This window comes from Prionailurus bengalensis, chromosome C2, assembly GCF_016509475.1.
Source record: "Prionailurus bengalensis isolate Pbe53 chromosome C2, Fcat_Pben_1.1_paternal_pri, whole genome shotgun sequence".
In the NCBI taxonomy this organism is placed as follows: domain Eukaryota; kingdom Metazoa; phylum Chordata; class Mammalia; order Carnivora; family Felidae; genus Prionailurus; species Prionailurus bengalensis.
The window spans coordinates 158,581,417-158,594,743 of record NC_057350.1 but is presented as its reverse complement, the minus strand read 5'-3'; the positions used below and the strand labels follow the sequence as shown (position 1 = coordinate 158,594,743).

Genomic DNA, 13,327 nt, shown 5'->3' with positions numbered 1-13,327 from the left:
TTAATAAAAAGAAAAGAAAAAAAACAAAGTAATTACTGATAGTACCAAAATTTTGTTGCCATTTTATTGTTTTCTATATGTCTCCGAGTTATTTTGTTCCCCGTTCCCTCTCTTGATGCCTTTCTTTGTGTTTTGTTGCTTTTTTTTTTTTTTGTAGTGACTTGCTTTGATTCTCATTTCTCTTTTGTGTATTTTCTATAGGTATTTCTTATGGTTATAACGGTGGGTACATAAAACACCTTACAGTTATAACAGTCTGTTTAAAACTAATAAACACTTTAATCACGTGCAAAATCTCTACTCTTTTATGTTTCCCCCACCAATTTTATGTTATTGATGTCACAAATTACATGTTTTCATATGTAGTATTCATCCACATAGTTTTATAGTTATTTGTATGCTTTTATCCTTTATATTGTATACCAGAATTAAAATTACTACCGCCACTGTAGTAATATGGGATTTGGTGTTTTCCTTTATGTTTACCTTCACCAGAGAGCTTTATATTTGTACATGCTTTTGTGTTGCTGTCTAGCATCCTTTATATCAGTGTGATGTATTCCTTTTAGCATTTCTTGCAAGGCAGGTCTGGTAGTGATCATTTTCTCAGCCTTTGTTTATCTGGAAAAGTATTTCTTCCTCATTTTTAAATAGGACAGTTTTGCTGAATATAGTATTCCTGGTTGGCAGAGTTATTCGTTCGGCACATTGGATATCATCTCAGTCCTTTCTGGCTTGTATTATTTCTGCTAAGAAACCCTCTAAATAATTTCATGGGGGCTCCCTTGTAGTTGATGCAACACTTATGTCTGCTGCTTTCAAGATTCTCTCTGTGTCTTTCAGCAGTTTGATTATAGCATGTCTCAGTGTGGGTTTATCCTGGTTGGAATCTTCTTGAGCTTCTTGCATTTGTGTGTCCATTTCCTTTCTCATTTTGACCATTATTTCTTCAAATAAGCTCTCTGCCTCTTAATGTGTTCTCTTTCTGAGACTCCCAGAATGCATATATTGGTCTGCTTGTTGATGTATCTTAAGCTTCTTAGGCTTTCTTCATCTTTCTTTATTCCTGTTTTTATTTTTGCTCCTCTGACTCAGTAATTTCAAATGACATATCTTCAGGTTCACTGAATCTTCTGTTTGAACAAGTCAACTGTTGAACCCATCTGGTAAATATTTGATTATTGAATTCTTTAGCATCAGAACTTCTGTATGGTTCTTTTATAGTTTCTGTATTTCTGTTGATATTCTCATTTTGTTTATGCATCATTTTCCTGATTTCAGTTATTTTTCTGTGTTCTTGTAGTCCATTGAGTTTCTTTTGGATGATTATTTTAAATTATTTTTCAGATAATTTATAGATCTCTGTTTCTCTAGGGTCAGTTTTCCAAGATTTATTACTTTCCTTTGATTGTGCCATGTTTCCCTGTTTCTTCATGTGCCTTATTTTTTGCTGAGACTTATGCATTTGAAAAAAAAAAAGCCACCCCTCCCAGTCTTTACAGACTAACTTTGTACAGGGAAAGAACTCCATCAGTCGGCCTAGCCAGAGGGCTCAAACCTTTTCTGAGAATGTGTCTTCTCTGAACTTGTGCATATAGATTCCCGATTAGGGACGTTGTCTGTTTAGTTTTCAGGAGTTTGTAATCTCTTGCTCCCTCCACTGTGTGTCTGCAGTACTGCAGCTCTTTGGTACCTCCACCTGTCACCGAGCTCAGGTTGTCCTAGTGGCCCCCAGGCATTCAAAACACGTCATAGCCTCTCCAGCACTCTGAGTCTACTGCGATAGAAATCAGTCCGTGGGGCAGTCACCTGAAAAGCTGGAACATTGGATGCACATTCTACTCTTCTCCTCCTCTCCCGAGGGAGAAGCCACACATGGGGTATTTTCTCCCAGTTATGCTGAGTTGTATCAGCTCGGAGGAAGGGCTATCACAGGTGAAATCCAATGGCTTTTCTTACATATTTCAATGTAGCTGCTCTTGACTTTGTGCTCGCCTAGGGTTCTGCAACTTCTTAACTGGTTTCTGGAGTTGTCATAAAGGCTTTTTGGACTGAACAAGGTTTGGGCTTTCTGTTTCACCGTCTTGCCGACATCACTCAGGCCTCCAAGTCTTTAGTGGGAGTCTGGCATGACCATGGGCTTCACTTCTCTCTTGGGCCTCCCAACCCTACACAAAAAGCTCTCCCAGATGGTTACATGCTTTCTTTAAAGGGCAGGTCACTGGCTTTCGTGCAAGAGTAGAACCTTGTGGTCACTCTGTTACAAGGTGGCATAAGAAAGGGCTCCCTATGGCCCTTGCTCTTCTGAAGGCAGATTTTTAATACCTTCACTTTGGTGATGACTCTGGCCCCATCCTTTCCTTTTGTGGGGCTGAATCTGACATTGGCCTCTCTCTGAGGCTTCTGTGGAAGGATCTGCATTTGTGTCAGGAGATGTGCTAGACTTTCTGCTCCATCAGTCTTACATTCAGAATTTCTGGCAAATTCTCTTGGTTCCTAGTCTCATTCTTTTTAGAATATGTATTTCTGTCATTCCAGGGGACCATGGGGACACAGAAGAGTAGATGTATCTACCATCATGAGATGAAAATCCCTGAGGTTTTTTCACATTCTTCTAAAATTAATATTGAGGTATAATTGACATGTAATATTATATTAGTTTCAAGTGTACAACATAGTGATTTGACATTTGTATACATTGCAAAATGATCACCACAGTAAGTCTAGTTACTGTCTTTCACCTTACAACGTTAATATTATTGACTATATTACCCATGCTCTACATTCCATCCCTAGGTATTGTTTACTTTATAATTGGTCTTGTTTACTTTATAATTGGAAGTTTGTACTTCTTTTTTTTCTTGATGTTTATTTATTTTTGACAGAGAGAAACAGAGACAGAGACAGAGCATGAGTGGGGGAGGGGCAGAGAGAGAGGGAGACACAGAATCCGAAGCAGGCTCCAAGTTCTGGGCTGTCGGCACAGAGCCTGACATGGGGCTCGAACTCACGAACCTCGAGATCATGACCTGAGCCGAAGTCGGATGCTTAACTGACTGAGCCACCCAGGCGCCCCGGAAGTTTGTACTTCTTAATCCCTTCACTCATTGCAGCCAACCAAGTCCCCTCCCCTCTGGCAGCCACTGATCTGTTTTCTGTATTTATGAGTCTTGATTTGTTTTGTTTTTTAGATTCCACACATAAGTAAAATCATGCAATATTTGTCTTTCTCTGTCTCACTTCTTTCACTTAGCTTAATCCCTTCAAGGTCCATCCATGTTGTTGCAGATGGCAAGATTTTATTTTTTATGGCTATGTCGTATTCCATTTACCCATTGAAGGACACTTGGTTTGTTTCCATATCTTGGTATTATAAACAATGGTGCCATGAACATGTGGGTTCACATATCTTTTCAAATTCGTGTTTCGTCTTCTTCAGGTAGATATGCAGTAACGGAATTGCTGGATCTTATGGTAGCTCTACTTTCTATTTTTTGAGGAGCCTCCATACTGTTTTCTGTCATGGCTGTACCTGTTTACATTTCCACCAAAACTGCACAAAGATTCCCTTTTCTCCACGTCCTTGCCAGTACCTGGTATCTCTTGCCTTTTTGATAATAGTCATTCTGACAGGTATGAAGTGGTCATCTGGTTGTGGTTTTGATTTGCATTTCCCTGATGTTTCGTGACATTGAGCATCTTTTCATGTGCTCGTTGGCTGCCGTCTGTATGTCTTCTTTGGGAAAATGTCTCTGCCTATATTTTAATTGGATTGTTTGTGTTTTTTAGTTACTGAATTACATGAGTTCTTTATATATTTTGGAGCTAACTGCCTAGGTTTTCTTCTAGGAGTTTTGTGGCTTCACATCTTATGTTCAAGTCTTTACTTCATTTTGAGTTAATTTTTGTGTATAGTATAATATAGTGGTCCAGTTTCATACTTTTGCATGTAGCTGTCCAGTTTTCCCATCACATGTGTGGAAGAGACTGCCTTTTGTCTTCCCTGTTGTGTATTTTGCTTTCTTTGTCACAAATTAATTGATCATATGTGCATAGGTTTATTTCTGGTTTATCTGCTCTGTTCCATTTATGTCAATACCATACTGTTTGATTACTATAGCTTTGTACTGTAGTTTGAAGTCAGGAAGTGTGAGGCCTCCAGTTTTGTTCTTTCTCAGAATTGTTTTGGCTATTTGAGGTCCTTTGTGGCTCCATACAAATTTTAGAATTATTTTTTGTAGTTCTGTGAAGGAAATGTCATTGGAATTTTGATAGGGATTGCATTGAGTCTGTAGATTCCTTTGGGCGGTATTGACTTTTTAAAAATAATGTTTATTCATTTATTGTGTGTGTGTGTGTGTGTGTGTGAGAGAGAGAGAGAGAGAGAGAGAGAGAGAGAGAGAGAGAGAGAGAAAGGGGGGGCAGAGACGGTGGCAGAGAGAGAGAATCCCAGGCAGCACAGAACCTGACACAGGGCTTGAACTCACAAACCATGAGATCATGACCTGAGCCCAAATCAAGAATCAGATGCTTAACCAACTGAACCACCCAGGAACCCTGGTAGTATGGACATTTTAATAATACTAATTCTTCCAGTCCATGAGCACAGAATATCTTTTCCATTAATTTGTGTCTTCTTCAATTTATTTTATTGATATCTTCTAGTTTTCTTAGTACAGGCCTTTTATCTCATTGGCCAAATCTATGCCTAGGTATTTTATTCTTTTTGATGCAATTGTAAATGGGATTGTTTTCTTTACTCCTCTTTCTGATAGCTTTGTTACTAGAGTACAGAAATGCAACAGAATATTGTATACTAATTTTTTATCTGCAACTTTACTGAATGCATTTATTCTAACAGTTTTGTGGGGTTTTTGTTTCATTTTGGGTGGCCTCTTTAGGGTTTTCTGTATCATCATGTCATCTGCAAGTAGTGACAGTTTTATTTCTTTTCCAATTTGTATGCCTTTTTTTTTCATGACTAATTGCTGTGGCTAGGACTTCCAGTACTGTGTTGAATAAAAGTGGAAAAAGTGGGCATTCTTGTCTTTGTTCCTGATCTTAGGGGAAAAGCTTTGAGTATGATGTCAGCTGTGGGTTTGTCATATTTGACCTTTGTTATTTTGAGGTACATTTCCTCTGTATCCACTTTGTTGAGAGTTTTTATCATAAATGGAGGTTGAATTTTGTCAAATGCATCTATTGAGATGATCATACAATTTTATCGTTCATCTTGTTACTGTAGTGCTGATTGATTTGCAGTTGTTGAATCATCCTTTCATCCCTGGAAGAAATCCCACTTGATCATGGTATATGATCCTTTTAATGTTTGCTAATATTTTTGTTGAGTGGAGCAGGGGGTGGGGGGGGTGCATCTGTATTTCTCAGGGATATCAGCCTGTAATTGTCTTTTTTTGTGATGTCATTATCTGGTTTTGGTAGCAGAGTGATGCCAGCTTCATAGAATGAGGAAAGCTTTTCCTCTTCTTCAGTGTTTTGGGAGAGTTTGAGAGGGGTGGGTATTAAATCGCATTTGCATGTTTGGTAGATTTCACCAGTAAAGCCATCTGATCCTGAACTTTTGTTTGTGGGAGTTATTTGATTGCTGATTCAGTCTCCTTATTAGTAACTGGGTCTATTCAGATTTTTTATTTCCTCATGATTCAGTCTGGAAGATTTTATGTTTCTAGGGATTTATCCATTTCTTCTAGGTTGTCTAATTTGTTGGCCTGTCATTGTTCCCAGTAGTCTGTTATGATCCTTTGTATTTCTGCAGCATCAGTTGTAACTTCTGTTCCATTTCTGATTTATTTATTTGAGCACTTTATTTTTTTTCTCGGTGGGTCTAGCTAAAGAGGTGTTAATATTGTTTATCTTCTTTTTTTAATATTTTTTTCAACGTTTATTTATTTTTGGGACAGAGAGAGACAGAGCATGAACGGGGGAGGGGCAGAGAGAGAGGGAGACACAGAATCAGAAACAGGCTCCAGGCTCTGAGCCATCAGCCCAGAGCCTGACGCGGGGCTCGAACTCACCGACCGCGAGATCGTGACCTGGCTGAAGTCAGACGCTTAACTGACTGCGCCACCCAGGCGCCCCAATATTGTTTATCTTCTTAAAGAACCTGCCCTTAGCTTCATTGATCTTTTCTATTTTTAGTCTCTATTTCATTTATTTGCACTCTGATCTTTATTATTTCCTTTCTTCAGCCAACTTTGAGCTTTATTTATTCTTCTTTTTCTAGTTCCTTTAGGGTTTAAAGTTAAATTGTTAAGTTGAATTTCTCTTGTTTCTTGAGGCAGGCCTGTATTGCTATGAACTTCTCTCTTAGAACTGTTTTTGCTGGCACCCATAGATTTTGGTATGTTGTATTTCTGTTTTCCTGAGGTTTTTTTTCTCAAGAGCCTAATTCCATAAATTGTTTTGGATCTTGGCTCTGATCCACTAATCATTTCTTATTAATTGGCATCTGGCACGTAATGTGGTAATCAGCAGAGGATGCTTTTTTGGCGTTTCTTTCATCCCTTGGTGGCTGGGCCCCGCATGGAAAGAGGTAGCATGGCAGACATTCCACTGTAGAGATCAAATTAGCTTTTCAGAATTCCAAGAACTCATCTCTGATTTGCATTTTGTGTTTCATAAGAGATAGGGTTGGTGGCTACAAACACAGCTGCTGCTATCGATCGTATCATAGTTTCTAGTTTTTGTAAAATAAAATGGTTCTGCTCACTCTGTGCACCTGCCACAGACTCCCGAGTGTTTGACGCCCCTGTGGTGACCAGAGGTGAGTGGCACTGATGGTAGGGTAGGCACTACTGTACTTCTGGGAGCACTTAGCTCTGCATGCTCATTTTCTCTGGTCGTGTCCTTTTCTCCTTTCCCAACGAAGACACCCTGTAATCATTACTTGAAGCATACTGTAATGGGGAGCCAACTTCTTTGTATTTATTACTTTTAAAATTCTGCCCATCTTCCCACCCCGCCCCCTACTGTTTCTTTTCTTCTTTACTGTGTGTAGGATAAGATTTTGTGAGTTTTCCGTTAAAAGAAAAATGTCGATGAAGAAAGAATCACAATTACGGCCCAGAAAATGTCTTCTCTTTTCATAGACAGGCTATGAAAAGCCAACCCAAGTATTCATTTTTTAATACATTTTTCTCCAAATCTGAATAGATTTGCATTTTATCTTAGGTTTGCTTTCATTTATGAAAACAAGTAGAAATAGCTAAAATGTTTTTTGTACTTTTTCTTCCCCTCAGTTCAGTTAGCATAAAGCAGTTCCCAGCCTTGAGACATATTTGCTGTAGAGGAAATATAAACAACATTTTAAAAATTGATTTTTTGAAACATAGTGCTATAACTGTTATTTAGGTTTCCAGGCTAGCCCACAAGTGCTTACTTCTTACTTAATCCATCAACTTGAACTCTGGATCCTGGACACAAGAAATCAGTAAGTAGAAAGCAGTGGAGGCTAGCCGTCTAGTTTATCCTTCCCTGACCATTGAGACAGTGTTGGTTCCTTTCTGCTTCTGTTTACTCCTCTTCCTCAAAGCCAGTACCCCACTGCGGAAGCTGCTGTGGTGTTTCCCCCGACTTCCAAGCACTCAGAGGAGTATCGGGGGTGGGTGGAGGCCGGAGAGCGCTCTCGACCATCAAGCACCGGCTAATTAAATTAATTGATAGTTAACCTGTGAGTGGCGATGCTCTTTACTCTCCCAGGGGGATGTTAAACCCAACAAACCCATGATTGGTGGGACTTCTGGGAGTGTCGCAAAGCAGGGTGGGGTGCGGGCTTGGTCAGTGTGACGGAGATTTGGGGAGGGAAGGAAGAGGTAGAGGAAGGCCACCGTCTAAGCAGTCTGGCTGTGTCAGTGCTCACTACATATTTGCAGAATGAATGAACGCAAAGTGACCGCTCTCACAACTTCTTTTATTCTTAGACTCCAGATGAAAAGCCAGACTCGCTGGGCTGCAAGTTGTCTGGTTTTGGCCTGTTCACTGGGCATATGGGCAGTTATAACGAGGTGGGGTTAGGAGCCTGGCAGAGCATATGTAATTTGTTCAAGCGAGTGTTGCTGTGCAACCCTCTTGGGAGCTTCCGGGGTGTAATCTGAAACTGGCCCCTGACTGCCAATGGCAGGGAGGGACGGAGGAGAGAGGCAGGCCACTCCTGGTTGGAAGGTGGCAGGTTTAATAAGCAAAGGGAGCTTACAGACAAGGCTTGTCTTGGGTGGCAGCAAGAAGAGTGGATCCCCGCATCTGCCCGCCACATCTGAAAAGTTTTCCTAAACTTTTATAAACAGAGACCTTAACTGGGTTTAGTCAACTAATCTGTGCAAGGTGTTCTCAACACCCCATCACCGTCTCAAGGCGATGTCCTTGGAGCAACTTCTGGGAGAGGGAAAGGCAAACCTCATTCCCACATTCCAAGGACAAGGAAGGGAGGGAGCAACCTCGCCACCTAGGTCTAGCTCGGGGGTCCAGTAGTGGTCATATCTTCTCAGTGACCTTCCCCAGCAGGAGGGATCCTCGAGTTCTTTTCACAGAAGTGTTTTTTTCCCTTATACGAGTGATACATGACATGCATCCCGATGTTTATAGCAGCATTATCAACAATAGCCGAGATATGGAAGCGCCCCAAGTGTCCATCAGTAGATGAATGCATAAAGAAGAGGTGGTCTACATATACAATGGAATATTATTCAGGCATAAAAAAGAATGAAATGTTGCCGTTTGCAATGATATGGATGGGGCCAGAGAGTATTATGCTAAGTGAAATAAGTCATTCAGAGAAAGACAAATCACATATGACTTCACTCATATGTGAAATTTAAGAAACAAAACAAGCATGGGGGTGGAGAGAGAGAGGCAAACCAAGAAACAGACTTTTAACTCTAGGGAACAGGCTGACGGTTACCAGAGGGGAGGGGAGTGGGGGGCGGGGGAAATAGGCGATGGGGGGTTAAGGAGGGCACTTGGGATGAGCACCAGGTGACGTATGGACGCGTTGAATCACTAAATTGTACACTGAAACTAATATGAACACTGTGTGAAGTGGAATTAAAGTACAAACTCAAAAAATATAATGTGGGAAAAGAAAACAAAATAATGCATGTTTGTTAGAGACTAAAGATAAAGAGATTGCCCACATCGCCAACCACCCAAAGAAAACCATCGTCATTGTCAAGACGTTGATAGATTTTCTTCTGATCTAATTAATAGAATTGGCGTTTTTGTCTTGCTCTTTAAGACACTTTTTTTTTTCTGTCTTGGACGATCTTTCTTAAGGAAAAGACACTTAGTGATGCTTCAAGGTTAGGTCTGTAAAAGAAAAAAAAGGAGAACGCTGTGTGGGATTCTCACCTGTCCTTCCTCATTTTAAGTCTGAGTTGCATGTTCTGAACCACAAGTTTCTTTTAGAATACTTCTCTTCTCTAAAATGAGTGCCCCCAATGCCTTTTTTCCCCCGAGGCCACTCTCCCTCCTCAGCCTGACAGCGTCAGACCTCCCGTGTGTGGCTAAGCCCTGCCTCGCACGGCAGCCTGGTCTGTGCTGAGACTTTTCTTCCAAGGGTCCTCTTACCATCTCTCGGTTCCTTCTGCCAAAGCGTTTTGCACTTCCACGTTTAAAACCACTGAACTTAGGTTTGACCCTTTAACGCATTTAAAACCGTTTAAACTTGCACGTTTGAAACCCAGACGCCTGGCTAGCCCAGGTCTCCCTCCGTCCGGCTACCACCTTCTCTCTTACTCTCCCTCCTTCCAGACTTCCTGAACTGAACTCTGTGGGAGGCCCTCCTCTCTCCAGCCTTGCTTTCCAGGCCCTTCTCAGTCCACCTTGGTCTTGCTTCTGTGGCCCCCACTCAGCTGAAACCACTCCCACCAGAGTCGCCAAAGGCCGCCTGGTGTTAAAGCCACAGGTTTCCCCCCCCCCCCCCCCCCCCCCCCGCCTCCATGTGGCTGACCTTCCTGTGCCCACCTTGACTGGCTTCCTTCTCTCCCCTTCGCTTCTGTAACTCCAGAACCTGCTGGATTTCAGCCTGCCACCACCTGCTGCTTCTCAAGCCAGTTCCAGGCCTCCCTCTTTTGCTCATCACACGCGTCTCGTTCCTTCAGGTCCACCCTGTGCCGTCTTCTTGCCTCGTCTCATCTCTTCTCCCTCGCCGTGTTGTCCCTGCAGATCCCCCCCCCTCCACCGTTCCCATGACTCTGTGCCGTTTATGCACGTACCCCAGCCACTCCCACTGTTTGCCTCCAGCCCTGTCGGGAACGTGAGACCCCTCTACCCCACTGCCTGCTGAGCCTCTCTGCTCAGATGTCCTGTGGACACCTAAAAGCCCACGTGGACCTCTGCTCCCCGTAGCTCCCTCCGGCCTGCCCCTCATCCTGCGCGCATCGTAAGGCCGCGGAAGCCTGTCCGGTCCTCCGCCGGTAAGCCCTCCGCTCGTTCCTGGAGGCCCCAGCCCGTTGCTGTCACACACACCAGCTCACCCTGCCGACCTGCCCGCCTCTCTGTGGCCTCTGCACTTGTCCGCCCTCCGTGCCGTGAGTGGCTGGTGCCTCGATGCCTCCTCACTCCTCACTCAGCTCCCGGTGCCTTGGTTTTCCCCTGTCCCCCAGCCCCACCGTCCCTGAGTGCCCTTCTTCCCTCTCTGGGTTAGCTCCTCCCCCTTTCCCAGCCAGCCCCTCCTCCTGTGTGTCTCTGCTTCAACCTACTTCCTTCGGGAAGCCCTCTCCGAACTGCTAGAAACCGGGGCAACTGCAAGTGTGTGTAGCCCCTGCACGTGACATCAGGATGGCCCAGGATGACTCGTCTTCTCCTCCAGCCTGTGCACCAGGACATCGCCTCCTAGACCCGCGTCGAGCACCCTGGTCACTAATAAACGTGAGAGGGTGGGCCCAGTGCCTTCCCTTCTGGCTTTCAAGGTGCTGGTACCCGGCTAAAGGGGGTTCAGCTGCGCGGTTTGCGTGCAGCTCTCCAAGGAGCACGACCCTGGCGGTGTTCCGCAGGAAGGCAAAAGCTTCGAACAAGCAGGTGTACGAGGAACCTGTTTTGCAAATATAGTTCAGAAGAAACTGAGTTCTCTGCATAAGAGCCTTTAGAAACATTTATTATAAAATAATTTTAGGAAAAGGAGCTACAGAGCTCATAAAAGCTTATTGCTCCGTAAATGTTTTAACCGTGTTAAAATGACTTCCTATTTTAACTAATGTTGTCTAATAAATACCAATAATTGTAACTCATGAGGGTTATGGACAGTTCGTACGGCCGCTGTGAGCACCGAGGTCTGTGGCAGCCTTGCTCGGTGGCCTGGTAACCAGTCCCGGTTGAGCTGACACATCTTCCAGGCACCTTGCATCCGAGGGGAGACCTTGGCAGGGTCCTTCTCTCACCACTTCCCTCTGAGACTCCACAGAAGAGAAAGTGGGTACAGACTTGTTAGGGGATTGGAAAGAGGCCAGTGGCTGGCTCGTGGTGGGGCTCTGGCAGTTTGAGGACCACCATGTCTGGAAAACGCGGAAGGTTTCTTTTCATCTGCTCACTTGTTTACTTCTTGTCTAGTGTTTCTACTAAAGAGGTTAAGTCTTATATAAAATTATATGTCAGGACTCCAGTGGAATGAAATAATGACACAGTATACCTTTTTGAATTATTTACTTATTCTTTGTCGATTTTATCCAGGCTCCTGTTAATTTAACCCAATTAGTTCAGAATTACAGCAGATGATGTCATCTGATCCATGCCGTTATCTACCTGTTTTCACCCTGTAGATACTTAGTACCTTCCAAGTGTCTTCTCTGGTCACGGCAGTCACACTGCCGTGAAGGCTGCCTGGCCTGGCCCACCCCGGGTCTCTCGTTTGTACCAGGAGCGCCTGTGCTGAGGCTGCGCCCATTTTCAGGACCGAGTCACTGCTTGTTATGGCGTGATGCCGATTTCCTTCATTAGCTCGTGCTGCTCCCGGGAGACAGCCACATGGTATTTGTCTTTCGCCCTCCTTTTGAAAATATCGCAGTAAAGAATTCATCTAATGTCTTTCAGCTGTCTTCTTCTTCGGTCAATAATTCAATGCAACACTTCTTAGAGCCTGTTCCACTTCCTTCACTGATTTCCGAAATGCCTTTTAATTATTTCTTACCTTTAAAAATCATTTCACAGCTTTTAATATTTAGTAATTCATGCCGTCATCAAAGAGGCAACTTTATTCTTTTGATCGTCGAGACTCCTGTGGGTGTTGATGCTGGATCACAAGATGATACTGGAATTGGAGACGTATCAGTAGGTCGAGGCTGTGCATTTGAAGAGCAGGCTTACCAAAGGAAGCAATCCTGTTGGCTTATTCTTTTCTGCAGAGAAAGAAGCACGATTACAAACCCTGTATTAGTATAGCATAGAGAACCTTTTTATGATATTGGTGTAGAAGGGTTCTAAGTTTCCCATGTTATAACGGAGACATTCTGAGGAGTCAGCAGCATAAGGCACCACATTACAGTGAATCAGTTATCAGTATTTATTATCATTTCATGAGGGAAACTGCACCGGGCACCTTTGGGGAGGCAGAGGATTCAAGGTGTTTAAGATGCCTGTGCATTTCACGTAACTCAGCCAGAAGCATAGCACAGGGAGGACGCTATCGGGCAAAGAATAGAATGAGTCTGCCGATGCTGTATGCTAAGATACATTCGGAAATTAGACACAGGTAGAAAAATTTTTGTGAAAGGCTTTTCAGAATGAATTTCATTTTCCTTTAAAGCACTGAAAGTATCATATGGTATCAATTTAAGGGAATAACTGATTTTAAAAGAATAAAGCAAAGGAAGACACTGGTTAACGAGTGGGCCACAAGGGAGTGGGTTAAATATAACTCTTGGGCCTGGTTGATCTCTGATACATCGCGGGCCAGTAATTAGAAATTACCCAAGGTTAACGAGGAGAATCACAGATTGCTTAGTTACTGTTTTGTTCCATTGCACATGTGGTCTAATGTGCCATATCAACATGTACCCTTTCTTGTTTTCAGCATGCACTCCTGGCTTTAAAGTTTATACTTGCATTTGCCATACCTGATAAACCACGGCATATCCAGATGAAACTGGCCCGATTGGAATTCGAGTCTTTGGAGGCACTCAAGCAGCAGGTAAAGGCAACTGTCCTGAAAGTCTATGTATTTCTTTAGCAAATGCCAGGGGCCATAATTTAGAGGACTCGCTCTCAGCATTTCCTTCAGCCCTTGAAGTTACTAGCTCAAATAAATACAGAGGACTACGGTTTAGGACGGTGTAACAAAACCAAAATCCTAATCATATGAACAACAACTAGCTTCAGG

At 43.1% G+C, this 13,327-nt stretch overlaps 1 protein-coding gene across 6 annotated transcripts in view; it reads left to right on the top strand.

Annotated features, from left to right (window-relative positions):
* The window catches only part of ANO10 (anoctamin 10), a 220,056-nt gene that overhangs the window by 159,950 nt on the left and 46,779 nt on the right, over positions 1 to 13,327 (top strand). For all 6 annotated transcript variants that reach the window (XR_006299575.1, XM_043595922.1, XM_043595923.1 and 3 more), the window contains one exon: positions 13,022 to 13,138. Coding sequence is in view for 5 of the 6 variants with exons in the window: in XM_043595922.1 (XP_043451857.1) it covers positions 13,022 to 13,138 (117 nt within the window). In the remaining variant the exon portion in view is untranslated. The remainder of the gene's footprint in view (positions 1 to 13,021; positions 13,139 to 13,327) is intronic.